This window comes from Natator depressus, chromosome 1 (genome assembly GCF_965152275.1).
Source record: "Natator depressus isolate rNatDep1 chromosome 1, rNatDep2.hap1, whole genome shotgun sequence".
Lineage (NCBI taxonomy): Eukaryota > Metazoa > Chordata > Testudines > Cheloniidae > Natator > Natator depressus.
In genome coordinates, this window is record NC_134234.1 from 182659289 (window position 1) to 182675704 (window position 16416).

Consider the following 16416-nt stretch of genomic DNA (forward strand, 5'->3'; position numbering starts at 1 on the left):
TGAAAACACACAATGCAGTAAGGAACAGTTATCCTAAATGGATGCTAATTTCATTCAAAAACTAAATTTCCAGGAGCAGGACGTATGAAAGGAAACTGGAAGAATATTCTTAAGGTGCAGGCAAGAGTGTGTGTGTAAAGTCTCATTACCCATATGTGTCAAACACAATCCAAGCAAGGTGTAACCCTCCATGCAAGATGTTTATGGACAACAATATACAACATTTACGTACCATGAAGATTTTCCAGACACAATAGATGGAGAAAAAGTAACCCAGGAAATTAAAGTATTTCCCCTGGAAAGTTCTGGAGTATTCTATTCTCTCCTGAAAGGGAACAAAAACCACCCATACATTTAACATTTTCAGGTTCACATAAAATTCAAATTTATAAGTTTTAAACAATTACCAATAAAAAACAGCAATGATTACTTTGTCCTTCTACAGCTCTCGCCATTCAAGTGTTTACAAACACTTACATTAATGAATGAACCTCAAATCCCATGTGAGATACAGCTGTAACAGTAGCTCCTCTTATGAATGGGGAAACTGAGGCACTGATCAGTGACGTGCCAAGGTGTCACAGCTAATAAAGATCTGGAAGGAGAATCCAGATCTCCAAAATTCCAGTCCTGGCTTCCATTAAGCCATGCCACCTGCTGACATTTTAGCACTGACGTGTATTAATTTTTATACAACGTAAGAACTCATCACTTCAGTACATTGTGAGGCCAATCTGCAGAAGAAAAGACTAGGTCAGGGCCTTATTAGCAGGGGAACTGAGCACAGGCCCCTTGGTTACTCTTTCTCCTATCCCAACACAGTTTGGGATTGCTGGCCTTTTCTGAGACATAGTACATGTTCCATTGCATATCTGAACTGGGGAAAATGGCTTGCCATCTGACCCCCAGATTTGAGAAACAGACTCTTCCAATATTGTGCCAAAGCTGAGAAACCAGCTACTGTTTTTGTCGTTGCCAGCTGAATGACTTTAAAATTACTTCTGCCTATTCTGCTCATCCTCTCCCAGACTATCAATCTAGCTCTTTGCTCTGTACCTTGGTTGCATGCAGGTCAGCAGTTTCTAGGAAAAGCTGCCGACTCAGCTCTTCCAACGCATCCACTTCCTGCTGGATAAGGGACAGATCTGGCAAACCAGAAGAGTCAAGGGTAGAATTCTGCAGAAGTTGCTAACACCAGCTGGAAACAAACATACCCTGAGGTTCCTCCATTCCTGGACTCCCTGCACAGACACAATCTCAGTTTAAACTGCACCAAAAACCTTCATATGATAGAATCTTCAGAGCACTCCACTGTAACAATGCTGGGCAGCATGGTCCCTTCAACAGGGCCGCATAACTGAATTCTGTATCACAAGCAGAGGAATCCACACTACCAAATAGAACCAAGTCTCTCCCAAAAACTAGCCGCTTTGTTTTGATAACATCCGCATACCTTAATCTCCACTAGAACTTCCTTGTGTTACTTGCACTCCATCACCATCTACAGGACTTCTGCTGGGAGTTACAGACTGGTTATCAGTGGGGGAGGTTTAGGTTGGATATTAGGAAAAACTTTTTCACTAGGAGGGTGGTGAAACACTGGAATGCGTTACCTAGGGAGGTGGCAGAATCTCCTTCCTTGGAAGTTTTTAAGGTCAGGCTTGACAAAGCCTTGGCTGGGATGATTTGATTGGGGATTGGTCCTGCTTTGAGCAGGGGGTTGGACTAGATGACCTCCTGAGGTCCCTTCCAACCCTGATATTCTATGATTCTATCAAACCATGTGGAGAATTTTCCTCACCATGCATACCCTTCTGCTCCTTCCTGTTGGCCCAGAATCCTACCCAAATGGCTCTAAGTAAGGTTCCCTGCCCCTCCCCTGAAGCATTTTGGGGGATTTGAATCTGAATGCTTAGCAAAAGCTACTGTCTTTCTGTAACTCCCGCTGTTTCCCAAGCCTCACCCCACCCCTTCTCACGGGATTCCTTTCTATCTTGTTCTCATCAACACTCTCCCTACACCAACCCTTACCTGAGCAGATGTCCAATATTTTGTTGTGCTATAGTGTAAGCTCTTTGAGGCATAAAGTGTTTCTGACTCTATGCTTTGGGAAGAGCTGTGTGATAGATAAATACTTAACAACACTGTACTCCCTGTCCTTTTTCCTAATTAAATCCCATTTCTACTCAGCAGGGAAATAGCCTGAAGCCCCACGGACAGGAGAGGAAGGATACTTTCACTGCCAGGGGCCGATGTGGTAACACTTTTTATCATTCCCCAGAAGCCAGTGGGTTTGTTGTGCACTTCCCCCTTTTGGAACATGGTCCTATGGGCCATTGCCATTCTGAAAAGAAAAAAGATTCAGTTCTCAGAAAAAGATGCCTTGTGCAGCAGACATTGTGAAACTTATCCAGTGCAGACACACACCCCTATCATTCACCCAATCACCAATCCTGCTCCAAAACATCTCACTCAGCTCAGGAATGGAACCCAGTCCTAATCAAACAAGCTGCCATGCTGTTGAGGTTTCAGTAATACAGAATGGATTTCACACCAATTAAAAATAAAGATTCAAATAGTGTCTCAGTCATGTGACTTCTCAGCCTCCTATGTCCTCTTCCAGATCATGTGACTCCACAGTCTTCAATGTCAGAGGGCCTTTCAGTGACCACACAACCCACCAAATGCCTCTCTCCTTTGGAGTACCTCTGTCATTGTACAACTGCCTTCTCCCCAGAGCTGTGAGGACTGGACTGAATCCAGCAATACTCTATGGCAGCAGTTCTCAAACTGTGGGTTTGTACCCCACCCAAACTGGGTCGGGACCCCATTGTAATGGGGTCACCAGGGCTGGCATTAGACTTGCTGGGACCCAGGGCAGAGGCCTGAACCCCACAACGGAGGGCTGAAGCCAAAGCACAAGCTCCACTGCCTGGGGCAAAAACTCAAGGGCTTAAGCCCTGGGTGACAGGGTTTGGGTTTTGGCTTTGGCCCCCTTGCCTGGGGCGGTGGGGCTCGGGCAGGCTCAGGCTTCAATCCCGGGGTCATGTAGTCATTTTTGTTGTCAGAAGGGGTTCGCGGTGCATTGAAGTTTGAGAACCGCTGCACTTTGGTAGTCATTAAGGGGCTATGTGACAAGCTTTCATAAAGCAGAATCATGTAAAGCCATTAAGGGTGGGACTGTTTGATGCTTTGGACCATCTGTACAAGACTTCAAGAGCTGGTTCAAATACAAAAGCAGCTGCTGTGTATTGTCCCTCATTGTCCCATTTACACTATAACTTAATCTCTATAATCACTGCTGGCTCCCAGCCTCATTACTTCAACATTTCACTGCACTGAAATGTATGAGCCACTTATCCAACCCTAAGCTGAAACCTTTTCATAGCATTGTCAATGCAATCTATGATTCCACTCTGTTTACTTGTCCCCTTTTTTGTATCTGCAGCCAGTAGAGCCACATTTGGCATCAAGCCCTCTTCAAGGTCATTGATAAATATTTTAAACTAAAGCACCCCTCTCTCCCAACTCAAAATATTGACCCTTGTGACACCCAGCACAGAACAGAGGAAAAGTTCTCCAATAAGAAAGAATCTCTAACTATTTAATTCCTCCTTATCCTAAAAATGTGCAGCTGGAAGTGACCTCAAGAAGTTCAGGGTCTAGGCCTGTAATGGAACAGAACAGATTTTGTTTCAGGGCATGAAATGACTGCTACAATAACATACACCATTCTAACCCGTTCAGGCCACTTGTTTCACTAGAGCAAGGAATCTTATCTGATACAGTAATGCAACTACTTCCCACTCCTGACAGCCAAGATTTTGGCTATTCCAAAGACACCATATCCCTGCAATCTGCTAATTCCAACAGCATTAAAGTATCTTGATTCTGCTCTGTTCTACTCACCTTTTCTTCTTGCTGATAATCATGTCTATGGTTTGGAGGAGACGGCGCTCCAGGGCTAGAATATCTGCATCTGTCACATTCCTGAAACATACACACAATAGCCTATTAGCCTTGGTACTCCACTCCAAGGAGAATGTGAACAAGGACAAGCATGTGGGACAAACAAATTGAAATTGAAGAGCTATGTGAGGACAGCACACATCAGTGATGGAAGGGGTCTTGCAGTATAGACGGGACAGCTAGAATCAGCAGGATTGGGAGGATGGGAAAGGAAAGGCCAGGACCAAACCTGGGCAGTGTCCTAGGGGAATCCGAGAGAGTGCACACGCAAAAAGAAGGCAAAATCTCAAGGAGCGTACAGAATAAAATTCCAAGAGGCTGTGGTTACCTGAGAAAGTAGGACATGTATGTGTACGGACAGTTGACAGCACCAAATCCAGAAAGCAGAGCCATGAGTGTCACCCCAATCACACCCACTCGGCTGATGAGCTGCTCTATGGACAGGATTCCTGAAAAAGAGAAGACAATGTAAGTAAGGGGTTGTCTTTAACCGTACTACTTTACACTTTGGTGTCCTCCTAAAAGAATATAGTACTCATTCAATTACTTAGCCAAACTAATTGCCTTCAGAGTCCAGGTGCCAGGGGTAATTCAAAGTGTATGCAGGCAGGGGGTGGGGAGAGGAGGAAGAGAATGCTCTCCCAAGGAAGCATGTGAAACTCTCAAGTTTAAAAACGGGACAGGAAACCAAGGCTAAACAGAGTCTGTAGGAGACTGGGAATGGGCTGCACATTACCCTTCCGCTCTAAATCACTAGCCCAGAAGTGACCAATTTTTGTCATATGATGGCTGCTTGGTGGTCTTAGTTCACTTTCTGGCAGACATCTGTCCATGTCACAAAGCCCACTCCTACAACTAGCATTGTATGGTATCAAGGGTATCATTTTCAGCCAAGAGACCAAGAACTGACAAGACTACAGAGATCAAAACTGGCCCCTCACTTGTAGAAGTGATCCCTCCACATCAGATCTGACACATGCTTGCAGGGCATGGCGTTAGAATAGAGAAGCTTATGCTGCTTCTGGCTGCGCTATATCCATCTTGTGGATACAGAGACTATCAGAGGTGCTATCTGTAACAGACATAGCAATTTCCTGCAATATCCCTGAAAGACTTATGGCATTACATTTATGTATTATTGTGAATCAGACTGTATGTAACATCTTCATGGGGGAGATATTACAACCCCAAGAAGTACCTTTTGGGTCCACTGGTTTATATGAATGGTTTAAGTATGATTGTGTTCTACTCCATGAGGCAGGGCTACCTCAGCTCCTGGCATACTGGGTGGAGATCAGGCAAATTCACTCAGGTTCTGACACTTCCAGAGAGGTACCACCACCTAGAGAGGCTCGCATATACTGTTTCAGACTGGATTCTCCAGAGACCAACAGATAAAAAAAGGACTTTTGGATAAATAGCCTGAATTTAAACGGACTCAGGGCCTTCCTTCTGATCCAGCAAATGGACAGGACCTGCTGTCTAAGGGGGACACCAATCTTCTTGGCAGGGGCAGGAAGGTCTTTGGCCTACTGAGGCCCCATAAGACTCATGGGTGAGCGCTGGTAAGTTTTTAACATGTACAGGAGCTTTTATTGTTTTTATATATTTTCTATGTTATGTGTTTACCTTAAAAATACACATGAGTGCTTAGAAATTGCTGCGTGGTAACTTACAACTGCTGGCAATTACATTTTTCATAGCATTTGAAGAGAGAGCAAAGAGCAGACTCTGGCCTGGTTAGGCAGTCTGACTTGCAGGGGAACTCAGTGTAGGCAAGGAACAGTGCAGCCTGGAAAACCCTGGTCAGGAGAGAGACATGGGTCACCAAGAGAGGTGACTGCTGAGGAGCCTGTAGCTGGTGCCCTCAAGGGACCATGGAGGGGGAATACAGGTGTAATTGCCATGAACTGTGACACTGTCACTCTGGCATTTTGTATTAGAGCTAAATTCACACTAAAAACATTGCAATAAAACACAGACTAAAGCACTGCATTGCAACCAAGGTGGTTAAAACGCTAAGTGCCAAAATTTGGACTGAGTTTCATTTGTCCTTCCCAACCTTCTATTACCAGCCACAACCACACACCAGGTTTTCATAGAAATCTGGTACCATGGACTAGTAAACACCACTCACCTTTGGGGAATGAGATACAAAGCAGCAGCCACACACTGCATATTTGGAGCTTATCTGATTGCAAAGCTGAAGTGGCTGAGAGCCAGACCACATTTCATGCTTCAGGGAAGGGAAATAAATGATGAAAACAATAGCAAGGGGCATTAACAAAAGGGGATTGAGACCACAGAGTCATGTGCAGCCACATGCAGATTTACACCAGTTATAAAGCAACAATACATTGGCCTTTTGCCCCACGTGCTATTTTATTGGAGCAGGTAAAATACAGATGCCTTTAAAAATGACATGTTCAACTACTTAAAGCAAGATATCCCAAGCTTTTCCCAGCATTCTTCCTCTTGTGATCAGAGAGGAGATATACCAAGTGTTCATTTTATAAAGTCAGAATGAGGGGCAACAAAAGTTTTAGTGGAAAACTAATTAAAGTATATACTAATCACGCTGGTGATACAACAGAGGGCACTCTTCTCTTATAGTCTCTCTATGCCAATGCCTGCATATGGTGCTAAGGGGCACCGTGTGACAGTAAGTGCTGTCTTTAAGAGTAGATGTTAAAAAAAAAAAAAAAAAAAAAAAGAGAGATTCTTGAAATGTCCAGTGGTCAAAGATTCCATGGCACTTTCACACATAGATTAAGAGGGTTAGCTCCCATGCCCTGGCCAAATTCCAGTTGGGTGGTCACATTCTGCCAAACCAAGCTCCTCCTGCAGCTTTAAATGGATACACACTACTTTCCTCCAGTTCCCTAAACTGCTGTGCAATGTTGCTCTACACTACTGAAGAGCTGCTGTATTCAATCCCAGAGGAGGGTGGATTTCAGTGGGATGTGAAGTAATCAGGCATTCTTTCTCCGAGAGAAAAAATGTTTTGGAATCACAGGTGAAATCTTTCAGCTATTATAGGGTCAGGCCAGCCTGATAATTTCTCCTTTCTTCTTGGGTCCTTTCAATGCTGGGGATCAGCAAATGAGGGAGAATTCATCCATTAAGCATTTAAGGCCTGATTCTGCCGCCACCTCTGTGCACAGAATTCTCACTCATTTCAACAGGAGCTGGAGAACAACATGGTAACAAAAATCAGGTCTCGAGAATTCAGTACTGACTATTCAATAATGGGTGCTGATTCTTCTTAGTTCTCTTCTTCCATGGACTTGCTTTAGCACCCGCAAGAAAAGGAAGAATGTTGGTGGTGAACATTTAGGTCTTAGGTTTTGAGGACTCTGCCCCCCAAAATGCAAGCAATGTTAAGTTCCTCTGGATTCCAGATTCACCCAGGACTTCCTGACCTGCTAGATTTCTGCTGTTTTCTGGAGGGAAAACAATACAAATGAATTAGGTAGTCCAGTTGTTTGGACCTGTGTTGTGGTGACATTAAAGGTTCATGGGGGTTTCCTGACTTTCAGAGCTTATTTTCAGGAGTAAGCAACCAGCTATGGAATGTACTTCAGTTCACAGAGTTGCCAAGAGCCACACAGTGTAATGCTGAAGCACTGTCTCTGCAGAGGAGGAGAAAGAAACATACATATGAAAACTCACCATGTTTTGGGCTGAGGATCGGAAAAGGATCTCCCAGTTTCCAGAAGAAATACATGAACGTCAACCAAACAACACAGGCAAAGAGCAGCCTTTGTCTATGCACTGAGAAAAGGGGAGAGAAAAGAGGCATTATTAGGAAGTTCCTGTGTCTAGGCTTCATGCAAGGCTGCAGAATCACTACAGCGGTCTCAAGATTGCGTTGCACAGAGATGATTAAAACAGGAGCAACCTGGCACTGCTACTGTGCTAGCAGTATCTATTACCGTAACTCTTATGAAACTGGCCAACTCCAAATGGCTCCATCACCTGACAGGCACAGTCAAGAGCAAGGAGTAATGCAATGCTGCCTCTTTTTGGGAGCTCTGGGACAGCCTGCTCCTCAAACAATCCTGGAGCTCGCACACACTGGGAGGACACATGCTGCCACATCTCTTAAGGAGATGCAATATGCATGATCAGCTGTTCTAGCATGGGCAGGGGTAGAGCAGAGCCCTGACCCCACTTTCTGTTGGTACTTCCTACCCCCATTAGCACTGTAAGGCAGTGGTTCTCAACCTATTTACCACTGTGGGCTACATATGCAGCTCTCTGTGTGTTATGTAGGCCACAGCCACACAATATATTAACTACCTGTATGGCCCTAAGGATGTCAAATGGTCTACAGCTGTGTGCTGATTGGGCTGCAAGCAGCCCATGGGCTGAGAACAACTGCTGTAAGGGAACAGTTCCTGCACTTGGAAGAGTCTGTGGACTGCATCTTGCCCTTCTTCCGTGTAGGGGAGAGAGTGAGGGGAACCTAGCCCTACTTGTGAATGCACACAGAAGACTGGGCTAGAAAGTGTTACAACTGACAGGGTCGGTATGTGCTCATATGTGACCCAGGCTTTATGATTTGTAACTATAAGCTTTTCCTGAGCTCTGACCACCAGAAATTCTTGTTAATTAGAAATAATATTTTTAAACAAACAAATTTTCCAAAAGGAATTAAGTAATCTTGTGATTAAAGGCCAATGGGAGGGAATGTTTAAATCCATCAATGAAGAATGCAGCTGGGGAACCCAAACATTGCCAGAACTAACAATGCTTCTGGAATATATTACAAGGAATACAAGGATTAATGAGCAAATTAAAGTTCTGAGTTTAAAAATACCTGCAGGAGAAATGGAAGACACTGGAGGCTAAGTAGCAAGAACACATAGCAAGAAAGAGTTAATGGAAGCACTAAAGTCAACACCCATCCCATGTGTCCTCTGCCAGGAACCTCTTCTTCAACCCAGTCAGTGCACCCACCCTCCACTCTCAAGCTGTAACAACAGAAAGATGGTGAACATCAGCAGCTAAGGCTGGGGAAGGACTAGCACACAGGAGAGTAAGCAGCAGCAGCAGACAGGTATGTCAGCCAATGAGGAGCCTGAGTCCTTATCTTAGGAGGGTTGGGGAGAAGAGCGAGGACTAATTTACTAGGCTTCTGTGTGTCATTTGACTTCCCCCCAAAACAAGACAGTCAACACAAGGGCTCTAAGGACCAAATGACCTGCAAACGGTAAAGCAACGAATTCCAATAATGTTACCAACAGGCACCAATCACCTCCAAGAACCAGGAAAGGGAAGAAAACATGAAGAAAAACCATCATCTGTAGGTACCATGCAGAATGTCTCCCAACCTGCTTAGTGGGGGCTCTGAGCCCAGAGAGGTATTGTGACTAGAATTTGGTGCTTTACATTTACCGATCAGCTTCAATATAAACAAAGACTGAAAATCAAACAAATGAAAGGAAGGGGGAGGGGGGGAGGAAGGCGGGAGGGAAACAAAGCTAAAAGAAGTAAAGAAATAGAAAGAAAGGTGAAGAGGCAGAAACATGGCTGAAAGGAAGAACCGAAATAGCAGTTGCTGAGTTTGGGCAAGAAGAAATAAATAATAATCAACTCTTATGTACTGAGACAATTTACTGAATACCGGTATTTTTAATGAGCCCCCTTGTTTAGAGTATTAAGGGCCAACGGTTGATTTAATTACTTCCAGAGTGAACAGTCTGTCACACTGGAAGCCCCGAAAACTTTCAGAGACAGGTAAAGAGGAGTTACCCAGTAAGAACTGCCAGAGTAGGGAGAAAAATGAGACATCTTTCAAAGAGAAAGAGGCCTGTCCCCCACTGTGAGGCATAATTCTCAAACCTAACAATCTCACTGCTGTAAATCTGCATACTCACATAGTCGAATATTGCTCACAATGAAGTAGCCAATGTAAAAAGGCACCATGAAGACTAGGACGAGCAAAATCACACACAGGTTCAGTTTCCAATGAAAATACCGGGAGCTGAAAAGGAATCAGAAGATTGGTCAGGACCTGATCATAACGCAAAGGATTCCTCTTAAAGCTGAAAACATCTCACCCCTTCCCTTCAGACTAAGTTGCACAGCTAGATAACACTGACCTAAAAGCAGCACACTGGGACACACCATACTGGATCTTACTCTAGAGCTCACAAGTGTGCATAAAAAAGCAATTAGCATACCAAAACACAACAATGGGCCATCTAATCAAGTATCCTGTGTCCACAGTGGCCAGTGCAACTCCATAATGCACCTAATTGAGCAATAAGGCAAAATTTCTTCCTAATTCCAGCTAAGGATCAATTTATGCTCCAATGCAGGAGAATGAGAGTCCCTGTCAATTTTTCCTAGCTAGAATAATTTAATATGTTCTTATTTATAGTGGTACTCATGCGAAGATATTTTCATCACTGACACTGCAGTGGCAAATTCCACAGAAAAATAATACATTTCCTTTTATCTGTTTTAAATGTGTTGCCTTTTAATTTCCTTGAGTGCACTCTTACTCTTGTATCATGGGAAAAGGTAACACCCAGCTGGCAGCCTCTATATCCCTCTGTTCAATATCCTCTTTTTCTACTCCTTTCTGAAGTAGGCCTAATACTTTGAACTCTCTTTTTATATGGAAGCCCTCACTCCATATCTTCAGTCATTTTAGATTAGTTGAGCAATCCTGATTTCAAGGTTCAAGATTTACAGTTACTGTTTTATCATTCTTACTCTTCAGTTAACATAGTATCTTATTTGCTGTTTTCATTACAATCAAGCACTGAGCAAATACTCTCTGTAGCTCTTTATAATTACAGAGTACTTCACAAACATTATCTGAGTTAACCCTCACAACAACCCTGAGGGAAATAGTGTAAACAGAATCCTCATTTTATAGATGGAGAAACTGAGGAAGGAAGATAAGTGACTTGCCCAAAGGTCTCAGAGCAAGCTGGTAGCAGAGACTGGATGGGAACTCAGCAGCACCTGGCTTCCAGCTTCATGCTCAATCATATGAATGACCCTGCTGTTCAGATGTCTTCACAGAGCTATACATAATGTTGCCTTCAGCTTTTCCTTGATATGGGGACAATTAACTCAGAAATAGTACCAGAGCAGCTAGAGAATAAAACAAAGGCCAGGCCCTGATCTTGTAGCCCCCATACTTACCTGCTATTTAGCACCCCAAGGATCTCAAAGATGATGAGTTCAAACATGGTGCAGGAGAAGGCAAAGGTCACAGAGAAGACCACCTGCACCACATACTGTCGCACCTGTGATGGAGCAAACACAAGACAGGAGTCACTTCCATCCTCACTGGGTACTGGCCAAGTACATATCAGACAGGGGAAATAAACCATGAGGTGCCTCAGCACACAACAGGGTCTACACTTGAGGTGCCCGGACCTTGCCAAAACAGGGGGGATAAGTTAGCAGTTTGCAAGGAGCCAGAGGACTACATCCAGTTTGTACAACATTGAGCTGATTGTAGCTGCCTCTGTACTTAAGACAGGTGCTGTACGTAGAAAGACTACATGCTCCAGCATACAATGCAGTCAGGCCACATGAATCAAGATGGTGGATCACTTGCTGGGTCCTGTAGTCTCAGCTGGCCCAAACTCTGAATTCTAGACATGAGAACCCATGGATCGTACTGTAATACTCTATGGGACTAGATCTGGCCTGCACTTTGGCCGTTCCTAACCTACACAATACTCTCTCTCATGTCCCTCCTATTTTGCTACACTGTCACAATTTTATTCCCCATCAGCTTCTTCCTAACAATCCAATCACACTGTCTTTTAACAGCTTTCCAAAATTTAAATTCAAGGGACACTATCAACTTAAAAATAATGTCTGTGTGAAAATTTTGTACCTACAACTGTTATGAGGAACACCCACGGTGAGTATAACCAAAAGTGATGAGGAATATATCTAAATATATATTTTCTACATGTTCAATTTGTTTATATTTAACAGTACTGTGTATGATAACTTTCACGGTTTCCTCAGTATTGTCCATTTCCCCTGTTGTCTAGGCGGGTTTTTCAAATAGCAACAGGGGAGGAAAAACATTCTTTTTTAAAAACAGGAAAATGTAACTGTAAAACCACAAAAATACAGCTGAGAGGAGTAACTCAAAGGAAGGTGAAGTACCCCAAACTGTTTTTTACTGATTTTATTAAACGGACTAGATTTCAATGTGAGAGCTTCACCGTAAGAGGTAAAGAGTCACAGTTTGAATGAAACAGCCCCTCCTCACCTCATAGTCCTTGAATAGCTTGCGCATGAAAAACAGCCACCCAAATCCAAAGAAGAGCACCTGTAAAAGAGAGGCCAATCCAAAGGTATTGGTTAGGAAGAAACTTGCAAAATGTGAAGTCCCAAGCTTCAGGATAACACCACATCAGGCAATGCACAGAAAGGACTACAGCACCTGCTCTTCACACAGTTTCCAAATATCCAATAACCAGGAAGGTCCAAAATGGCTGTTAGCATGGCGAGAGGGAGAGATTAAAGTGAGACGAAATGTAACAGAGACACAGAGTACCACTGCCTTACTGCAGACCCAGTAATGCACAACTTTACAATGAAAGCAGGCAGAGGAAGTGGGAAATAGAGGCAAAACAAGCATCTAGGCTTCTACAATGCATGCCTCTTCTAGGTATAAGCAGACATTACAGAAATCATCTCTTTCACTAGACTAATGAAGACTTAGAATGCATTCTATTTTTACATAGCAGCCTTAACACACTATCTCACAATGCTTTAGAAAGACTGGTTTAAGTGAAAGAAAAAAAGTTTAAGATGAGAAGCAGTTTAGAGGGAGAGGAAGGGAGTTACAAATAAGGCAGAACACATGAAAGCAAGAGCCTCCTCATCTGTAAAAAGTTACAGGGAGAAGATAGATCAAGCTCAATAATGCTTTTCCTTATATAGCGCTTGTCATCAGAGATTCTCAAAGCAAAACACTTTACTAACTTACATTAGCTAAGCCTCACAACACCCTTTCGGGAGGTAGAATAAATACCATGTCTATTTTGGGAATGGATAAACTGAGGCACACAGAGGTTAGATGACTTGGTCAAAAGTGAACAAGTCAGCTGCAGAACTAATAGAGCAGAACTCTGGAGCCCTGACTGCCAATGCCCTGCTCTAGCCACAGAACCACACCTGTCTCCCAGATGGCACAAAGGCATTGGTCTAAAAAAACAGGTGGATAAAAGTTAAGAGAAGATGAACAGAAGGAACATGGAGGATTCTTTTTTAAAATTTATTTTAAAGGGATATTTTTGATGTCAGAGATAGGATCAGAAAGGCAGAACAGATGGCAGTGATACAGTGTCACTTTCTAGAGCAGGGGGTAGTCTATTTTTTGTCAAGGTCCAAATTTCTGGGTCAAGGTATAGTCGAGGTCGGACAGACGCCAGAGAAGAAAATAAAAAAATAACAGCAATAATGATAATAAGTGAATAAAAAGATTTTGGGGTCCTTTCAAAAGTGTCTGGAGGTCCAGATTTGACCCACAGTCCACCTATTGAGTATCCCTATCCCAAGAGCACATTAAAAATTTGATAGCATTATGGACCCCTGACATGCAGAGACCAGGGATTAAGGAGGAACAAAGAAGTTAATAGTAACAAGCAGTAAATGAGCAACATGAGGACGAATTCTGGCTATGCTCCTGAAATAGAAGAAATAAATTTACAGACAAGGAAGATCTGGAAAGTATGAGTCAAGGAAGACCAAACATTTTTGCTTGAAACCAGAATTAAAGTATGAATTAAGGAGGGTGATTGAGAGCAGTCAGAGAAATTGGGACAAGAAGGACTTCAGTCTTTGAAGTGACTGATAGCAAAAGGATAAGAAAAAGGTAAGACTTATTACCATCAAGCAGAAGGTTTAAGGAATGAGTTAAGGAAGTATTGTAGGTGTTACTTACATAAAGTGATTCCAAGGCTGAAGCTGGCAAGGAGCGGCTACAAAGGGAGCAGAGAAATACAGACAAGACGGTGATCAAGTACACAGATCAATTTTTACCTAATAATATCAAGATTAGGGCTCCTTTGTTCCTAGCACTGTACAAACACTCAGGAAGACACAATCTGAAGAGGTTAGTGTCTAACCGAGGACACCACAAGTTATTGTGCCAATAATAAAGGGGTCAGAAGAGAAGAAGAACAGTAATAAATTGGCACAATTACATAGGCTAACTTAAGTATGCACCTTGATGTTTCTGAAGATGATGCAAAGCCTCCCCCAGAAATAAAAGGGAAGCAATTTAAGAAGGTAAGAAATCAAATCAGAAAATGACTAAAAAGGAGACTTGCTTAAGGAGAACAGAGTGATCAACAGGTCCAAAAGCCACACTGAAATCAAGCAGGATAAGAAGAAAAGGATGTGTCATTAGAGACAATGCACAAGTTATTACTAAGCAGAAGACAGCCTCAGCACTATGAAACGGTCAAAAACCAGACTGAAAGCAGTCAAGAGGAAATGACACTATTTTTTAAGAACCTGGATGAGAGAGAAAAAAGAGAAAGGAGATAGGAAGAGTAACTAGCAAGTGAGGTAGGTTCAAGTCAGTGGGTTGTGTCCCGTCCACCCCCGCAGATAACATTGTTTTGGCTACAACAGGGCAATGATCCATTTGAACTGGAATAATAAGGACAGGATGGCAGGAGACACCAAAGGTTAATAAGGCTCTAAGTGAGATAGCTATGTCTAAAGTAGAGACTAAATGAAAGATGACTGATGGAAACTGGAGGAAATGAAAGAGATGGAGATGGTCCTGGGTTGCAGGTGGATCTAGGGAGAACGATGTGTCTGAGCTCCAACAGCAGTTGAAAAATACTTTCTAGAAACAGACTAAAATCTTTCAAACTTGGAAAGGAAAACTGTAGCAAATTCCTCAGCTCTAAGCAGGAGAGAGAGGCCATGAGTAACTAGCACTCTGGACAATGATAGACCCAAGTAAGACAGTTCAAAAGACAGCAGACTGAACTTTCGCCATGGGCTCCCACACTTGGCAAATTATGATTTGTGCAAATTATGCTGGGTTATAGGAATTCAATTTCTCACCCATCTTGCTTGGAATCACAATCCTGAGATTTTACTTAGCTAAATACTGTTTCAGTAATTAAAAGATCCTGATTGATTTTGAGATTTGTATATAGTTTTATTCTGATCTGGACTTTACATCACAGAAGCAGGTTCTCAACAGGGGCCACCAATAAGTCCAGGGAGGGTTACAACCATCTTCTCTTGGTTACATGGGGGGGGGGGGGGGGAGTCCTGATTGTTTTCTCCCGCTGAAGCAGAGAGAGTCAGGACACTGAACAGGTTGAGAAGCACGAGCAAAAGAGGAGGGAGCCGTAGTCTAAGCTAGCAATGAAAGTGCACTCACACTGGGCCACCGGATTAATGGGGAGCCCCTTCACCCCATAACCCTGGGGACTGCAGTGAGGCAGGAAGAGTCAACTTGAGGCATCAGGGAGGATTCTGCGGGCTTGTGGCCCACAGCGCAGCGAGCGCCCAGTGACAGGGCAGGATCTGGGGAAGGAGGAGGGAAATCTGGGGGCCCCCCGCCCGTTTCACTTTCTTTACACAGATATTACAGACCTCTGGGGGGGCCCAGTTCAATGTCCCCGCCTTAGTCAGTGCTGAGGGGACAGCGCTGGGGGCCCCGGGACCATCCCCCCGTGGGTGAGCGCTGGGAGGGGGGTACGAGGCGCGTCACACGAAGCTGAGGTGGGGGCTGCAGCGCCGCCCCTTTACCACCAGGCCGGGGCGGGGCCCAGCGATTGGGGGGGGGGGGCTCGGCGTGCCAGTCAAACAGCCCTCGGGGCAGCCGGGTCCGGGTTTGGGCGGGGCGGGTGGCGCCCGGCCCCGCCCGCTGCTGCGGCCCCGCCTGCCCCGCGGGGGGGGGGTCCGTGCCCGGGCGGTACCTGGGAGGTGACCATGATGCCGGAGTCGATCAGGAAGCTCATGGCGGCGGCAGCGGGGGGCAGGGGGCGCTACCCGGACCCGCCACGGGCCGCTCCGGCTCTCAGGCTGCGCGCGCGCCCCGCGCCGCGCTGCCGGCCTGGCTCCACCCCCGCCCACCTCGGCGCCTGCGCGAGGGCGCGAGACCGGCTCCGCAGCGAACGGGGCGCGGGAGTTCGATTAGAGGGGCGGGGCCATGAGAAAAAGAGCGGTGCCTGGGAGGTCCGCTTGGGGGCGCGGCCAATGCACGGGAGCTCTCAGTGTAGGGGTGTGGCGGGAACGGCTTGGAGCGGCCAGGGCCTTGGAGCTGAGGCATCCTAGCAAATGTTTTATTTAGTGCGTGTTATTTGTCTCATTTTCACACGCGCCTACATTGCAAGCCAACCACCCGCTTAGTGGAAGAGTTTTACGCTAGGACTTGTTGAGCAGTTTCTGAGGCAAACTATGCTCTTAAATCAAAAAGCCTTT

The 16416-nt window shown here is 44.7% G+C and overlaps 1 protein-coding gene across 1 annotated transcript in view; it reads right to left on the reverse strand.

Annotated features, from left to right (window-relative positions):
- LOC141998821 (Golgi pH regulator) overlaps positions 1 to 16006 on the reverse strand; it is a 26398-nt gene extending 10392 nt beyond the window's left edge. Inside the window, exons 1-10 of the mRNA XM_074971803.1 lie at positions 15912 to 16006; positions 12227 to 12286; positions 11134 to 11237; positions 9852 to 9958; positions 7642 to 7743; positions 4298 to 4418; positions 3910 to 3990; positions 2235 to 2344; positions 1057 to 1145; positions 233 to 325 (exon numbers count right to left, since the gene is read on the reverse strand). Coding sequence (XP_074827904.1) covers positions 233 to 325; positions 1057 to 1145; positions 2235 to 2344; positions 3910 to 3990; positions 4298 to 4418; positions 7642 to 7743; positions 9852 to 9958; positions 11134 to 11237; positions 12227 to 12286; positions 15912 to 15953 — 909 coding nt within the window. The 5' untranslated portion in view covers positions 15954 to 16006. The remainder of the gene's footprint in view (positions 1 to 232; positions 326 to 1056; positions 1146 to 2234; positions 2345 to 3909; positions 3991 to 4297; positions 4419 to 7641; positions 7744 to 9851; positions 9959 to 11133; positions 11238 to 12226; positions 12287 to 15911) is intronic.
- Positions 16007 to 16416: the final 410 nt, after the last annotated feature.